Source organism: Chelonoidis abingdonii, chromosome 4 (genome assembly GCF_003597395.2).
Source record: "Chelonoidis abingdonii isolate Lonesome George chromosome 4, CheloAbing_2.0, whole genome shotgun sequence".
NCBI lineage: Eukaryota > Metazoa > Chordata > Testudines > Testudinidae > Chelonoidis > Chelonoidis abingdonii.
Genome location: NC_133772.1, coordinates 129,226,587 through 129,243,079, shown reverse-complemented (window position 1 = coordinate 129,243,079; position 16,493 = coordinate 129,226,587). Strand labels below are relative to the sequence as shown.

At 40.2% G+C, this 16,493-nt stretch overlaps 2 protein-coding genes across 4 annotated transcripts in view; one reads left to right on the top strand and one right to left on the bottom strand.

Annotated features, from left to right (window-relative positions):
- CCDC85C (coiled-coil domain containing 85C) overlaps positions 1-8,092 on the top strand; it is a 176,795-nt gene extending 168,703 nt beyond the window's left edge. For all 3 annotated transcript variants that reach the window (XM_032775284.2, XM_032775283.2, XM_032775282.2), the window contains 2 exons: positions 4,582-4,680; positions 6,434-8,092. In XM_032775284.2, the coding sequence (XP_032631175.1) occupies positions 4,582-4,680; positions 6,434-6,523 (189 nt within the window). In that variant the 3' untranslated portion in view covers positions 6,524-8,092. The remainder of the gene's footprint in view (positions 1-4,581; positions 4,681-6,433) is intronic.
- A 2,145-nt stretch (positions 8,093-10,237) lies between these two features.
- The window catches only part of CCNK (cyclin K), a 28,700-nt gene continuing 22,444 nt past the window's right edge, over positions 10,238-16,493 (bottom strand). Inside the window, exons 10-11 of the mRNA XM_075065675.1 lie at positions 15,610-15,681; positions 10,238-11,586 (exon numbers count right to left, since the gene is read on the bottom strand). Coding sequence (XP_074921776.1) covers positions 10,979-11,586; positions 15,610-15,681 — 680 coding nt within the window. The 3' untranslated portion in view covers positions 10,238-10,978. The remainder of the gene's footprint in view (positions 11,587-15,609; positions 15,682-16,493) is intronic.

Below are 16,493 nucleotides of genomic sequence, written 5' to 3'. Positions count from 1 at the left end.
CCTGATCACCTTCTTCTCCTCCAAGTGCTTCAAAATGGATTCCTTGGGAATAGTTGCTAGGCTTCATCCTAAACTATACCTGCATTTCATCTGTGGATAAAATTATTCCTAATTGTATGTGTGTGTGAGAGAGAGAGAGAGACAGAGAGAGAGATAGAGATACAAACACCATGGGTCAGATTTCTAGATAGCGTGCATTGATTTATAGCAGCTGAGGGTTTAGTCCGGTGGTTGTGTGGATGTGTATTTGTAAGCTTCTTTGGGGTCAGATCCACAGCTGGTGTAAATCAATGTAGCTCTGTTCACTGAGGTGAAATGCATGTGCCATATTATATGTTACAGAACCATGTGATAAATGAATTTAACATGCACCTTTGACCTCCTTACCTGCCCACTGTTCATTAATCCAGCTCTGCTAGGGGGAATGTAATTTAAATTTAAATTGAAGTAATAGAAAATATAGTAAATATTCTCCCTTTGAAACTCATGTACCCAGGGCCACCCAGAGGGGGGGCAAGTGGGGCAATTTGCCCTAGGCCCCGGGCTCTTCAGAGGCCCTCACGAAAATGGCTGAGGCTCTCGCCCCGGCCCCAGCCTAACCCACCTCTGCCTCTCTCCCGGAGCCTCAGCGCATCCAGGAGCTTCACTCCACAGCTGCGGCAGGGTCCCTGAGCTCTGCCCTGCTCAGAGCCATGTGATAAGGGGGCGGGCATGTGAGGTCCAGCAGGGCCTGAGTTCCCTCCACTCAGCCTGGAGCTCGCATCCCCGCCCCCTTATGACACGGTTCTGAGCAGGGTGGAGCTCAGGGACCCTGCCGGAGTCATGCTGTTGCTGTGGAGCGAAGCTCCTGGATGCGCTGAGGCTCCAGGTGAGGGGGGAGCTGGGGGAGTAGGCTAAGGGGCAGGGAGTCCTGGGGATAGGGAGGGAATAGAGAGGGGGCAGAGGTTGAGGGGGGCAGTCAGGGGACAGGGAATGGGGGGGTTGGATTGTGGGCGTTCCGGGGCGTCTGTCAGACTCAGGGGTGGATAGAGTCGGGCAGTCGGGTACAGGAGCAGGGGTGGTTGGGGGTGGGGTCTCTGGGGATGGTGAGGGATGAGAGCAGGATGGGTCAGGATTCTGAGAGAGTGGGCAGTCAGGGCGGCGGAAGTGGGCGGGGTCCAGATGGAGGCAGGGCCAGGCTGTTTTGAGAGCAAGTCTTCCTACCCTAAAGCTCATTCAGCAGTTTGAGGCTTGCAGAAGAGCCAGCTGTTAGCTTTCCATTAGGCTACCATCCCTTCACTTCTCAATGCCAAATTATAGTCTATATTTAATTCAGCTGCCATAGGAGATTTGTCACGGAAGGGACTCTATTTAAAATTAGCCTGCGGGGGATCACGTGAGAAGACAATATCCTTCCAACCCTACCATGGGAGACCCTCTCCCCTGCATCCTGAGGCTCTCGGGGTTTTCAGTGGTTCTCAAACTTTTATACTGGTGACCACTTCTACATAGCAATCTCTGAGTGCGACCCCCCACCCCCTAAATAAAACACTTTTTATATATAGGCAAAGCGGGGTTTGAGGTGGAGGCTGACAGCTCTCGACCCCAGATAATAACCTCGTGCTCTCTGAGGGGTCCTGACCCCCAGTTTGAGAACCCCTGGGTTAATTTAATTTTAGCACCCTGTGTCTGTTCACATGCTGTGCTATTTGAGCATTTCAGTTTTCACGAACATAGGCTCATCCCGATTCTGGAACAAGCTCAATGCTCAGTTTGTGGAGTATGTACATAAGCTTTACTAAAGACAAACCCACAGTAAACGTCCCCAGTTGTAGGGACCCCATGGAGCTAGTCTCTAGGAACAGATAAATGCATGGAGGTTAGTCCATTATGGCTATTAGCCAGGATGGGTAAGGAGTGGTGTCCCTAGCCTCTGTTTGTCAGAGGGTGGCATGGCAGGAGAGGATGATTTGATCCTTCTTTATTACTCCCTCTGGGCACTTGGCATTGCCATTGTCCAGTAGACAGGATACTGGCTGGATGGACCTTTGGTTTGACCCAATGTAGCTGTTCTTATGTTCTAACCTACATGAACGCAAAGTTATGGAGACAGATATGAGTCAGGGAAGCCAGGAGAGTATCAGAAACCTGAAAAATCTCAGACTGGATGGCTCAGGCATTTGGTCACAAGCTGAGGTGGTTCAAAAGTTTGTGTTTTTTTTAAGCAGAATTTTTTTATTGTTTCTTTAAACAATCAAACACAGCAAGCAGCAAATATTTGGCCACACACTTCTGAAACCCCAAACCATATTCAGGTTTTGGCAGACTAATTTCAGCTTTTCAATTAAAAAAACCACAACAAATTTTGAAGGAAAGCAGACTTTGTCCGTGATTTTTTTCTGCTTTTTAAAAACCCTAGTTTTCGATCTAGAAAATGTTTTGATAGAAAATATTTGTCCAACTCTTTTAATGAGCTTTCGTGCCTTTTAGCACTAGCTGGTGCTGAGAACCAGTGATACCTTGTAAAGAACTTTTCTTAAAATTGGGTTTGTGCTGAGATGCAGAAGGTTTATTTTTCCCAGGGCCGCCCGTGGGTGTGGGGCAATTTGCGCCGGGCCCTGCAGGGACCCCCACGAGAATATAATATTGTACAGTATTGCACTTTTTTTTATGGAAGGGGCCCCTGGAATTGCTTTGCCCCAAGCCCCTTGAATCCTCTGGGCGGCCCTGCATGTACCTGAAAGATCGCTGACTGATAGAATCAGATATGGACGTTTTAATTAATCTACCCCAAAGTTGCCCTGGACATTTATCCTGTGGATACAGCCAGAGTTTGCTTTATAGCAAGATATTTCTGGTGGTCTGCACTGGGATTTGATTGTACAGGTTATGTTGCTTTCACAGCTGAGAGTCAGAGGCGTACTGTTTCCAAACAAGCTTGTTCAAAGTGTGAGTCCAGCTGGATCTATAATTAATCAATTCATTTCTTTTTAATAGAAAAATAGACATTTTATTTGTCAGGGCTGGTATGTCTTTCACATGCTCCATTAAAAAGGTTAATTTAGGTAAAGTTAATCTTTGTGCACAAATTCCACTGGTCCCAAATATATTGGTTAAACTAGTGGTTGGTACATTTTAAAAAGTAGGTTAAGGGCCCTAAGAGAATGACCTAGTTTTATAACTGAAACATTTAGCATACAGCAGGATTTCTGTGCTTGAACAAACCAATGAATAATCTAGGCTACTATCCTCTTTCTAGCAGTGGTCAGTGCTGGATGCTTCAAGAGTGAAATCCATCCTTGTAATGAATCTAATCCTGTAGTTTATTTGCATGCTTACACTTATGCACACACAAATATACCTGCTGTAAGGGTGTATGTGTTGTATGTGTGTTCCTTTAGCATAAAAAAGAGGCAACATGGTGAGTGGTTTGAAAATCTTATTTCCAGGAGTCTGAGGTGCAGTCTGAGTACGTTATGTGTGAGTAACAAAGCCATGAATGAGTTATATAGGTCATTCCAAACACATGTCAGTAAAATGACTGTTTAGTGTCCTCCCATGCTGTGCTATTATTCATGCAACAGATTTGACAGAAAAAGCTAATTTAAAAATGTTTTAGAAGGTTTTTAATATATTGGTGCTATTTTTGTGTATCTCCACCTATAAAGGCAGGTGGGTTTAATACCATGAACCCTACAATTTGGACATCAGAGAAATGGAAAAACTCTTTTTAGTAACCTCTAAGCATTATCTAAAATCAGGTTTTTATATATAAAAATAATGCGATTTTAATAAGACATTGTCAACTGGATGGGAGGCAGTGAGTCAAGAAAATGAGTTACAAGTAACTTCAGATATCCCACTTTTCCCTGAGCCCCCTGCCATATTTTGTGCTTTTCCAGTCAGATTTTCCTATTTGAAAATGCTTTTCTCTCCCTTGTTGCTGTGTAAAAGACCCACCGGTACAGTAGGAGAAAATGAATGGCTAAGGCCCCCACTCCTGCAAACGTTTACACGTGTGAGTAACTGCATAAGTATTGGAGCCCAACTGACTGTTACAAGAGAGAGAATTAAACTGATTCCATTCACATAGGAGGAGACAGTCCCTGCCTTGAGGAGTTTACATTGGAAGGCCTGGTCCACTCTTGCACAAAGGATTTTTTTGTACCAACTTAACTTCTTTAGTTAGGGGTGTGATTTGTTTACAGGTATAGTTAAAGCAGCACAACCCTTAATATGGATGCAGGTATAATGGAGTCTTATACTAGTATAGTTTATTCATGCGCACTCATGGGACTAAGCTATACTGATATGAGCATCTTCACCTGGTAGAACTGCATTCTCACTGCTTTAACTATAGCAGTTTCAAACCAACGTAGGTAAAGTAGGTGTAGACAAGCGCTCAAGCTCTGCTCCTGTCCCTGATAGTCCATGGCCTGAGTGCTGCACTCATTGAAGGGAATGCATCTCTTTGTGGGAGCAGCAGTTTACAGGATTGGGGATGTGGCAGGCCATGTCATTTTAAATACTAGCTAGTGTTCTTGCAGAAGATGTAACTGATCTTTGAGAAGTATAATATTTTGGCAATTTGTTTGTTTGTAGGTCCTAGAAGTCCATGAAAATTTGGACAGGCAAATGCAAGATAACTATGAAGAAGACCTGAGTGAAAAGGAGAAAGCAATTGTTCGTGAAATGTGCAATGTAATAACTCTTTTTATTTGTAATATTTTATATAGTGTTATTTTGGTCCTAATGTTTTGTAGCATCTGTTCTGTGTGTCAGCCTTGTTTGAAACCCACAGAGAAATTCAGTCATCAGGAAAACTAAATTGAAGCTCCGCTAAATTCTGTATGGGCAGGAGCCAAATATCAAATACCTGAATACTTAATTTGATCCATTTGCACAGAAGAAACCTAGGGCTGAGCTGCCTTAAAGGATACAGACACCACCTGCCCCACTCATTTCATGGGAGAGAGTGGCTTATCCTATTAGGGCTGATTGACAGTTATGCAACTGTCTTTACCTGGCTAGGAGGTTTCAATTTTCAGCCCTGTGTATTGATCTTGATTTGTAAGCAGAGGTCCCCTGGATGTCCGTGAGAATTATATGGTTGATTAAAAGCATAGGTTAGTCCTTTTGCCTTAATTTATATGTTTTAGGGTATTTAAAGTCGTAGAAATTGAGTGACCATAATCTGATGTCAGAATTAGAATCCTCTTGTTTGAATCCAGTAGGGGTGATTACATATGATTTTTGGCACCCGCTAACATGTTTGGCCTAGCAACCACATTGTATATGGAGGTTGCCACATATTATATAAACTGAGCATTTGTGCCAGAACTTTGCTCTGGCTGAGGTGTGGCTGCTTGCTACTGCTGCTCTACTATCTTTTATTCCAGGCAGCATGATCTAATAAAAAAAATGACTTGGGTACACACTGTGGATGAAAAGTGAGCTTTTTATTGCTGTTAAAACATTGCTCAAGCTGAGAGTCACGTGTTTTAGAGGATTTTCTGCTTGACAGTGCAGTGTTTCCCAGAGCAGGGAGTCCTGTGGCGTATTCCCTTTGAAATCCATATTGCAAGGCAGAATATCAGTGGGGCCTTTTTCGTGCATGAGAATTGCAGAGGAAGCAAAACTCTCTGCAAAATTTTTGAATAGGTTGGTGATGGTGTGTTTCAAAACTACTGGAATGGCACATCGGTGCAAAAATGTGATACGATTTTATTTATGGAAAATATGAATGTACTATTTTGATGACTTAATTTTTAAAAAGGTGACGTTGGGCAGGAAGATCAGAAACTGTTCAGTGTGGATTTTCTTCCTTTCCCCACCCAAAGCATGAATAAATTTAAAGAGCTAGCCCCAAATTTGCCCTACATAACCCCACCCCGTCAAAAAACAGGGTTTAAAAAAAACTTTTAGATTCCTGAATATACAAATACTATAGTTAATCCCCTACAGAACATGTAATTTAGTGCATAAGTGCCATCTAATGGTCATGTGTAGAACTGCAACTCTGGTTTGGAAACCCGCCTATTTTGACTTCCACACAAATAATGTAAAAGCAGCAGAGAATCCTGTGGCACCTTATAGACTAACAGACGTTTTGGAGCGTGAGCTTTCGTGGGTGAATACCCACTTCGTCAGACGCAGGTAGTGGAAATATCCAGGGGCAGGTATATATATGCTAGCAAGCAAGCTAGAGATAACGAGGTTAGTTCAGTCAGGGAGGGTGTTCTAGCAGTAGAGGTGTGAGCCCTGGATATTATCCACTACCTGCGTCTGACGAAGTGGGTATTCACCCACCTCACGCTCCAAAACGTCTGTTAGTCTATAAGGTGCCACAGGATTCTCTGCTGCTTTTACAGATCCAGACTAACACGGCTACCCCTCTGATACTTGACAAATAATGTAGCTCATCAACTGCAATCTTTCCCCCCCTTTCTCACAGGTTGTCTGGCGAAAGTTGGGTGATGCAGCAAGTTCCAAACCATCCATCAGGCAACACCTTTCAGGAAACCAGTTCAAGGGGCCGTTGTAGGAACATCACACTGAAAACTAGAAGCAACTCTATAAAGAATCAGAGAGGAAGAGAGCTCTGTTTCTAGCAGCCAATTTGGATTTTTGTTTGCAACTGTCTATAGTGTAAATATGGCAGCTAAAGGCTTAGCCTCCAGGCTATGATCTGGAACCAATGTTAAATGGGTTAACCATCCTATAACTGCAGACTTGTGTCACTTGTATTGTAGTGCAAACCTGCTTTGTTGTATGGTCTCTATGTAGAATTACCTAACAAGAGAATTTCTAGGAGGAAAAATGGAACCCTAACCTGGAGAAGTTATTTTGTATTGCTTCTGTCCACCTGCTCGTTAATTGATTCATAACTAGGCAGGTGGCTCTATGCAGCATGTTTTTGGATTCTCCCAAGGAAACAAGAATCAGAATCAGGTGGCTTATTGGCTGTCCCTTTACTGAGCTGCTAAAACTGCTTGGAGGTCCTTATTTTTGGAGGATGATATGCAACTATTTTCAAAAGCTGTCATATAAAATACTTTGTGGAATGATGAAACACTGAAAGCACCTTGTATGTTGTACCATATTGACCATGACACAGGTCCATATCAGGTATGCAGAATAGCCTGAGCCTCCATTTCTGCTGCTAGTGATGTGATTTTAATGGAACAAATGACACTGCAGTCATAATGTGAATAATTTCAAGTCATTTAGCCACAATCCAGTATGATTATGGTAACACTGTTCTTGTAAAGCTCTTACTGTTAAATACTTAGGTAAGAACAGCTTTCCCAGCAATATGGCTTACTGTTTCGACAGGAGGAGTTTCTCTCTCGGATCCTAGTGTTTGTCTTGACATTCACTCACATCATAAGGATTTTTTTTTTTAATGTCCTTGTTGAAATACTGAACTAAATTGGTTACTTTGTGATGTAATCAAAGCAACAGCCATTCAAAGCTGCATAAATACTATATCAACAGAAGCTGTCAAATGAAGCTGTTGCTGCCATTTAAGCTTTATTTTTGTTAAACCAAAATGGAGTGTTTTTTTCCTTCTAACTGCTGAATATAAAAATAATGAGACTTATATTTTGGTATTGTGGAGTAGCTGCTTGTGGAGCTGTAGTAAGAGGTTGAGTTGACCCCTTTCGGTTCCATCTTGTCACAAGATCTGGCCCTGTATTTCCTGAGATGTTCTTTCCCTTTCCCCTCCAATAGTCTGCAGGAAACTGGACTCAGTTAGTAAACCTGCCTGTGTAAAATAAAATAATCTTAATAGGTGCATGTAGATTCAATGCCACCTCTTCAAAAATGGCATAGGTTTTGGTGCTCAGTTTGAAGCTTTAATGACTTCAGATGTTGCCACTTTAGAAAAATCAATGAGTTACCTAAATGCAGTTGGAGGTTGTTATGATTAGATACATTTGTTTTGCATTAGCTGAGTTCTTGACTCCGATTAGCATGAAACACCTACAAATAACTGTTAGTCCTGCAGGTTCTAACACAAGTGAATAGTCCCACACTCTAATGAGCCTACTTACCCGAGTAAGGAATTTGTAGGATTGAGCAATAAACAGGAATATAAACAAAATAAAAATTAAGCAGTAAGTCACTGTAGAATAAGAATGGGCCCTGGTAGCTGAGATCAGTGATTTATTAGAAACTCCCTCAAGAGCAGTTCACTTCCCCCTAAAGCGTACCTCAGCTGTGTCAGCCACTATTGAGCTGACAAACTGTAACTCTATACTAGGTTTATGCAGTCTGTGTAGCCTGGCAGAAACTAGCCTAGAAAATGGCACACTAGTTACCTTTTAAGAGTTGACCTCTAAAGCATTCTGAATTTCCTCTTCCTAGCTTTTCATTTTGACCATTTTCAGCCTATTACTGTCTATACTACCCATCAGTTTCTTTTCTTTCTTGCTCAACTGTTTCCTTCATATAAAGGAGAGGGGAAAAGCATGAGTTTTTCCTTCCAGAGTAAGGCAGCAAAGAAAGTTTTAATTTCCCCTCTGAGCTATAAAATGTATATATGGCTGCTCAATCCATCTGCTTGAAAGGCCATTGTAATTATGCCAGCATCCAAACTCTGGATTGTTAGGGAGCAGAATTGATTTACTTCAGCAAATTTCAACTAAAGCAGCAGAAGTGTTGCCAGTAAAGCCTGTAGAGTGTTGATAGTATTGATAATGTGCTTGTTGGTCTCTAAGTCGATTAGACTAACAAATAAGCATTTAATGATCCCTCCCTCTCAACAGGACAGAGCTAAAACTAGCCTCTCTTTTACTGGCTCTGACCTACTCATGCAAATTTACTCTTAATCAGCTATATCTATCACAAGCCATTTTGTGGCTTGAAGCGTTGTCCATATTCTGGTTTCATCTGCAGATCTCAAACTCTTAACTAAAGGGGAAACAGTACTAAACCTGAGGCATGTTATATGGGCCAGTCTTTTTAGTTAAACCACTGAAGGCCCCTTTATACTAGTAGGGTAAAACTATATTTTGTATGATTCTACTTGGCAGCATAAGCCCCAAATGCAAGATGTGCATTATTGATTTTATAGAAGTACATGAAAGTTAGTGCTGCATGTATTTTTTTTTAAAGTTTGCTACTCTTTGTATTTAGCTCCATTTGAGCTTAAAAAAAAAAGGTGTCTTCCTGGGGGGGAAAAAAGACACTCAATGACATTACAGAATGACTTGGGTGCTAAACTTTCAGTTGTCTAAAAAGATGTTTTATATGCACATTTCAATTCACTCTTTACTATGCTCTAGGTCTACTGTGAAAACGACCTGAAAACCTTTGTAGAGTAAGTTTGAGGGAAACCCTCCCCAAAATGGTGGCCATGAAGTTGATATACATGGGGCTACTGTCCCCAGTCTATTTAGAGGCTCCAAATTCTGCAGCCCTGAGACAAACAAAGCTTCCATTGACTTCAAATGGAGTTTTGCTTGCTTTAGGAAAGCAGAATCAGGCCCTTAAGTTCTCTTTGAGTGAAACAGGCATTTTGAAATGCTGTGGTGTAACCAACTTCAGGAGGCGCGTGGCACCTTTAATAAGACTGCTGAGTCCACCCTTGAGAATGGCACATTTTTATCCAATTATTATTAGATATAAATCAGTGTTAAAGTGACCTTTTATCTTTTTAAAAACTGGGTGGGGAAAAAGTACTACTGATCTTTTTCAAAGTGCATGACCGTAAAGTGATAAAATTGTATATTTTTCATAATGTGGGGAAAGTCTATTTGAACTGCTTTGGGAAATCAGTTTGAAGATAGATTGATTTCTGTTAAACCTGTGATCTTACAGTCCTCCTGTATATGATTTACAAAAGAAACTGGAATAAATTAGCACCCGCTGTTGTGTACATAGCAAAATCTTTAGACATTAGCACGCAATTATACCTTTTATTGAATCACTTGGGGGCGAGGGGAGAATCAGATTTTTTTGATGTGTAAAACATTCATTTGAAATATTTTAGTAAAAATGAAGTATGAGATTGTGATAGTGTATACTTTCAGTTGAATAAAATAAAGTACATTCTTTGTAAGTGAGCTGTGATGCTTTGAAATTCTGATAACGCTGCTGAAATAATCTTACAGAGAGTTAGTCTGAGAGGTAAAACACCTACATAGAATAAGATTTCCTCTTGCAGCAGTATAAACATGAACAGTAATTTTAGGGGGACAGACTATGTAGAGCTACTGGCGAAAAAAGATTTTGAAATAACTTGGAAAATCCATTAAATTCAGATTCAATTTTATTTGGGTACAAGTGAATGAAGCAGTCCTATTTATAACCCAAGTGTAAATCACAGTATGTTGTTATGTTCAGACTTTCACACTTAGAAAATATATATATTTATGTACAGGAATCTGCAAATAGGTGTAAACATACTTAATTTTTCAAGATAGTTCATTCCAAAACAAAAATATTAGCAAGGCAAACATCTCAAAATGATTTATGTCAGCCGGGGGTTGTAAATCTATACATATTAAATAAAGTAGCTCTGAGAGCTACTTTAAAAAAAAAGTTCATTTTCATTAACACTCTAGATGGAACTACAGGATATCTGACTATTCTGATACTCAAAAGTAGGCACTGATTTCTAGAAGAAAATTTACTTCTTACCGATATAAATGAGCCAATATGGCTGGTTAAAGTCACTAGTACAAAGTAATCCAGTGCTGGAATAACTCAAGACAATTTAGTCAGACAATTTAGTTTTAAATCAAATGTATAAATTTAGATTTTTAATTATCTCTGCCATGTCTATATTAAAAGCCTATATATCTTGCCATTAACAATACTGCAAAGTAGGTCAACTAAGATTCCATTTCACTGTTCCATGTCTTTATATACTATACCAGAATCTGGATTATACAAATTGATTTCCTATTTATCTTTACAATATGGTCGCTGCTCAATTCTGCCTTTTAAACTATTCCTCAAAATTAAAAGATATTTGTACAGAATTCTCATGCTATCTCATCCACGTAGCACGTCCAAGTCCTGCAACAGGTGGCATAACAGGTGGTGGTATTGGAGGTGGTACTGGTGGTTGTCCACCAGGGGGAACTGTGGGAGGGGGATAACTGGCTGGTGGCATTCCCAGCCCTGGAGGTGGATGAGTTGGAGGCAGTCGTGGAGGTGGGAAGTTAGGATTGTACGTAGGTGGAGGAGGGTACCCAGGAGTAGGTGGTGGGATATTAGGGGGTGGAAATGATGTAGGCGGAGGTGGAGGAACAGGTGGAGGAGGGTTAGGAGGATACACATGAGGATGATATGGTAAGTGAGTTGGTGGTCCATAAGCTGGTGGCAAAGCTCCATAGGTTGGTCCTTCGGTTTTCATCATTGACTGAAGACTCTGATAACCTTCCCCTGACATGTAAGAATTTGTAGTGGACATCCCAGTTATGTAGCTGGAAGGTGGAGGTGGTGGAGGACGATGAGGCATAGGTGGTGGCTGATGTACGGGTGCAGGATGAGCTGGAGGAGGAATCTGGACCTTTGGTATGTCTACAGAGTCCACTGTAGTACTTTGCTCTGCTTCTCCCATTGAAACTGCAGTTGTCAAAGGAAGCTTACGGTCTGCAACAGACAAAAAAAGCTTAATTTACTTTTCTGTAGCACAGCAGTAAGTACTACCCACACTGCTATGTTTTTCTTAAAATGTTTATATGTTGCACATAGTAGCCTGCTCTCTTCCTGTTTGTTCTGCAGCTAAAATATTTGGAAATCACATCCAATAAGAGCTTCTAAGGTCAAAACACAGAAGAAACAGCAGATACCCCACAGTGAAAATTAACTTTATTAGTCTTGGAGACTAACAAATTTATTTGAGCATAAGCTTTCGTGGGCTACAGCCCACTTCATCGGATGCATAGAATGGAACTTTTAGTAAGGAGGTATACATATACATACAGAGAACATGAAAAGGTGGGAGTTGTCCTACCAACTTTAAGAGGCTAATTAATTAAGAGAAAAAACTTTTGTAGTGATAATCAAGATAGCCCTATTACAGACAGTTTGACAAGAGGTGTGAGAATATTCTATGCATCCGATGAAGTGGGCTGTAGCCCACGAAAGCTTATGCTCAAACAAATTTGTTAGTCCCTAAGGTGCCACAAGTACTCCTGTTCTTTTTGCAGATACAGACTAACATGACTGCTACTCTGAAACCTTTATTATTCTTAACATTTACTCCTTCCACACTGTTGAGATTGTTCAATATTGTTCTATGACCAGTACAGATAAACAGTTGTGACTAAATCCATCCAGTCCAGCAGATGCTTAGGAACAAAGCCACCAAATGCCTGTGCTGACGTTACCTTCAACATCTTTTAACTACTCTAGGAAACAAATGTGATACAATGAAAAGAATTCTTTTGATGAGCTGGGATTTGAATGTCTGCAACAGTTTTGATTCCTGTGTTAGAACTTACTGAGCTGATTGAGGCTACTAAGATTATGGGAAAGTTTACAAAAGGTCACAGTATATGCTACTGTTTTGACCACCTCCATGTAAGCAAACATGAACCTTAGGTCCGCTAAGAAAAGAAAAGATGCAACACAAAGCTTATTCCTGTCTATGCTGATCTATAACCACCTAAAATAAAATGTGTTACTTTGCAATTCAACATTTCTTATCACCAGGTCTGTTTTTCTAAATTATCTTCAGGTACCTTGTAAGAATATGCGCACAATGCCAGCCTGCAGAAAGAGCAGGCTCACTGTGAGCCCTGGTCTGTTGGGTTCTACATCACTGAACGCTAACTACATTCGAGAATATCTGGTCAACCAGCCTGCTGACAGCAACAGCACTTTATATGTGGCTTTCCGCCTTACAATAAGCCCCACATGTCCCAAAAGCTAGATGCAAAGAAAAATCAGCTAAAGAGCAGAGGCACTGGAAAAAAACCCAACCAGAATATTAGTTTTAAGTGCAATCATTCCACATGCAAGGGCTACAGAGATTTGAGACCGTGAAACAGACAAGCATTAGGAAAGGGTTACAAAATTTGGGTCATTTCATCTGAGCATTCCTCTCATAAACACTTTTGTCTGATTTCTATTATTCCCTTTCCCTACCCACCAAAACAAAAAAAAATCATCTGGCACAAGATCACACCCATGAAACTTCAAGTTGATTGGACAAAAGTTGAGGGAAGTTAAAAATCAGATCAAAGCTGGTTTGAACTAAGGGTAGACTAATGTTCTCCATGATAGGACCGAATGGTAGTATCTTCAGAATCCACAGTAGTGAGTTTTAAAATGCTTGACTGATGGAAATAAACTTGTTACACAAAGCTAAGGCACATGTCCTGTTTGTACACAGAATAGTTCACTTTTATAACAAGGTACAAAACATCTTTTCACTGAAAAAGCTGTATAGGGCAGGTTTGCAGAGCTGCCCTTTCACCACCGCCCAACAGTTGAACTAAAATGACAATGCAAAAGAAAGTTGAGATGGACAAGCCTGCACATGCTGCCCTTTAGCTGTAGAATAATCAATCACCATTCTCTCTGTAACAGCCCTAACCTATTTTAAGACTATCAGGTTTCTCTTCTCAAGACTAAAACCACGTGCAGTATTCTCACCTGTCCTCATAAGGTAATGTTTTTAAAACCCATTATTTTTGTTGCTCTCTTTGGGGCTCTCTCCAGTCTGTCCACATCTTTCCTAAAGTGTGGTGCCCAAAACCGGATACAATACTCCAGCTGAGGCTTCATCTGTGCCAAGTAGAACAGGACAATAACCTCCATGTCTTACCTATGAAACGCCTGGTAATATACCCACGATACTCCTTTGCATTTGTGTATACACATCTCAGATGTTGAGCAGATACCCACTGTCTTATTGTCCCCCTCTTGTTGTTCCTATGTCCTTATTATAATTTACCATGCTTCTCTCTCCTGCCCACAACTTCTAGCCCTTTGTGAAGGTCACCATTTTGACACAACTACAACCAATCGTAGGATTTTTACTCAGGAGCCAGTGTTGCAGATTAATACATCTGCCTTTGAAGAGCTGCCCTGTCAGTTCTTGAATTTGACACTTGAAGAGATTTCCTACATCAGCTTACAAGTGATATGAAAAATAAATAAAACTTTGCATGGCCAGCATATTATTTTTCAGTTAGTTAAAACTTTATTTGCAAAAAAGTTTTCAGGCACCTGACTCTTCCTCATGGAGGGGTAAGTCCATGACAGTTCTGAAGTTTAAAATTTGCGAGTAACAGAAAATAGGATGAATGAAAGTTCCTATTCCATCACAATTGTTGTAGGAAATGCTGATTTTTTAAGGAGTTCATAGTTGGAGTGGTAATACACAGAATAATTAAATATTGTATGGTCTTCATAAAAGGGTGACAGGTGCCATGCTAGCATCAGGCAGTAGCTTCAAAGTGCCTCAAACAATCCCACATGTAATATCTCTTCAGAATACACACGTGAACATAGTTTCTAATTCTTATACAGTGCCAACCAGTAAAAGGATGTTCTTTTCCTTGGCTGATTTCCTTAAAGAGGGCTTGATCTGCCAAGGAACCCTGTAATGCTCCAAAATGCCATATGTTTGTGAAAGACATTGTAGCACTGTGCTTCCAGTGCCTTGATACATTAGCTGTCCTTCCACTGACCCCGAGATATGACATTAATATTTTATAGTGTGTGCTATATAATGTAACCAAAAATGACAGCTCCTAACAGGGGACAACAAGAGACAGAAGAACACAGTGGCAGGATGTGTGCTTTGTAGTATAAAGAGGAACAGGATCAGCTTTTTTCCCCTTTCCTGTATAAAATTTCAATTAAGTGTGAGGACTACTGTAAATAATTTATATAAATCTGATATGTGCATCATAGCTGCACATACCCACCTTCAAAAGAAGTGTCCACTGTTTTATGACAGTGGAGAAGCAGGATCTATTCACTATACTGAATTGTAGAGGACCAGCCCCTATTTTATTCTCAAATAGGTTACCAAGGAAGGTTGTGGAATCCCTGTCATTGGAGGTTTTTAATAACAGGTTAGACGAATACCTGTCAAGGATGTTGTAGGTATCCCTTTAATTACAGGAGAACCGCTCAAGGTTTCTTCCAGCCCTACATTTTTATGATTCTAGACGTTTTCAGCTGCTTCATATGTTTCTCCACAGACTATCAAAACTGGCACAGAATACTTTGTAAACTTGAAGATTCAAGGTTACAAAGGTAGTGCCCATTAAAGTTAAAGATGAAATCGCAAGTCATAACCTTGCTTTTTCAATTAATATTTTCGAATTCCGTTTGGCCTGAAATTTTCCGTAACTTGTCCTAAATCAGCTTTGATATCACCACCACAAACGAATCTAGTACATAACCTCAAGTATGGCAGAGCAAAACAGACTGTTTGGGAGGTTCAGAGAAGTCTTCTGGCTATTATCTCACCAACACACTCATTGTTCTAATTACACTATCAAATATTTCATCACCTTTCATACTACAATTAATTTTATTCAAACCAACATGACACTTCTAGCCCACAGTAGCAGAAGAACAAGGTCAAGCACTTAACTCCAAAAGATCCAGTAAGAATAGCATGCTGGGAATTAACTCTTAATAAAACCTTACCTGGAGGTGGGTGCACAGGGGGTATTGGTGGATGAGATGTCTCAATTTTAGGAATTTTAGATGGTGGTGGTTCTGAAAAAAACAAATTTGGAAGCCCCATCAACAAAAATGTAAGTTTAGTTATGGCTCCATCAGCATACTAAGACCAGAAATCCAGAATGGGTTTTGGGAAAAAGATTATTTTATTATGTTTATATCGTGCTGTGTAAAGTGGGGCCCCAACTTCTTTGGAGACTCTAGGCATTACCACAGTATGAAATTTAAATAATCTAACTGAAATCTAGCATCACACATGTTAGTTTATTATTAGGGTCTACCCAAAACTTTTAACCATGATTTTATGAACGGAGACATGGTTACTTTACTACAGAGATGGAAAAAGAAAGAACTGGCCAAACTTGTTACATAGGCACAGTTGGGGTATACAGCAAAATAACTTTTACAAAGTGGAAACTGGAAGACAAACATGTGTTGGCCTAACTCTGTGACAAAAGAAAAACGTGGTTAACTGCAGTTACCAAGAATTAACTATGCTATGTTTGGGTACAGACTGCAAGCCATGCCAGTAACTGGCTACACTCTTAAGTTATAATGGAGATGGAGCTTTTATAATAGTAATTGTTAGTTTACTAAGCAGCCTACTTGTATATACATAAAGAGACTATGCTTTAGGAATAATTATTCTGTACTTCCACAAATAAAAAAAAACACCTTTTTTTTTTAACTGGAAAGTCTATATTTAAGCTTGCATAATCAAGACCAAACAAACAGGGTAATTTCCAGACCTAGAAGCAATTTTAGAAGGTGCAGTGAATTAGTTATTCTGGCAAACAGTTTTGTTTATTAAAAAAGTGAAAGATGTAATATATATATATATATATATA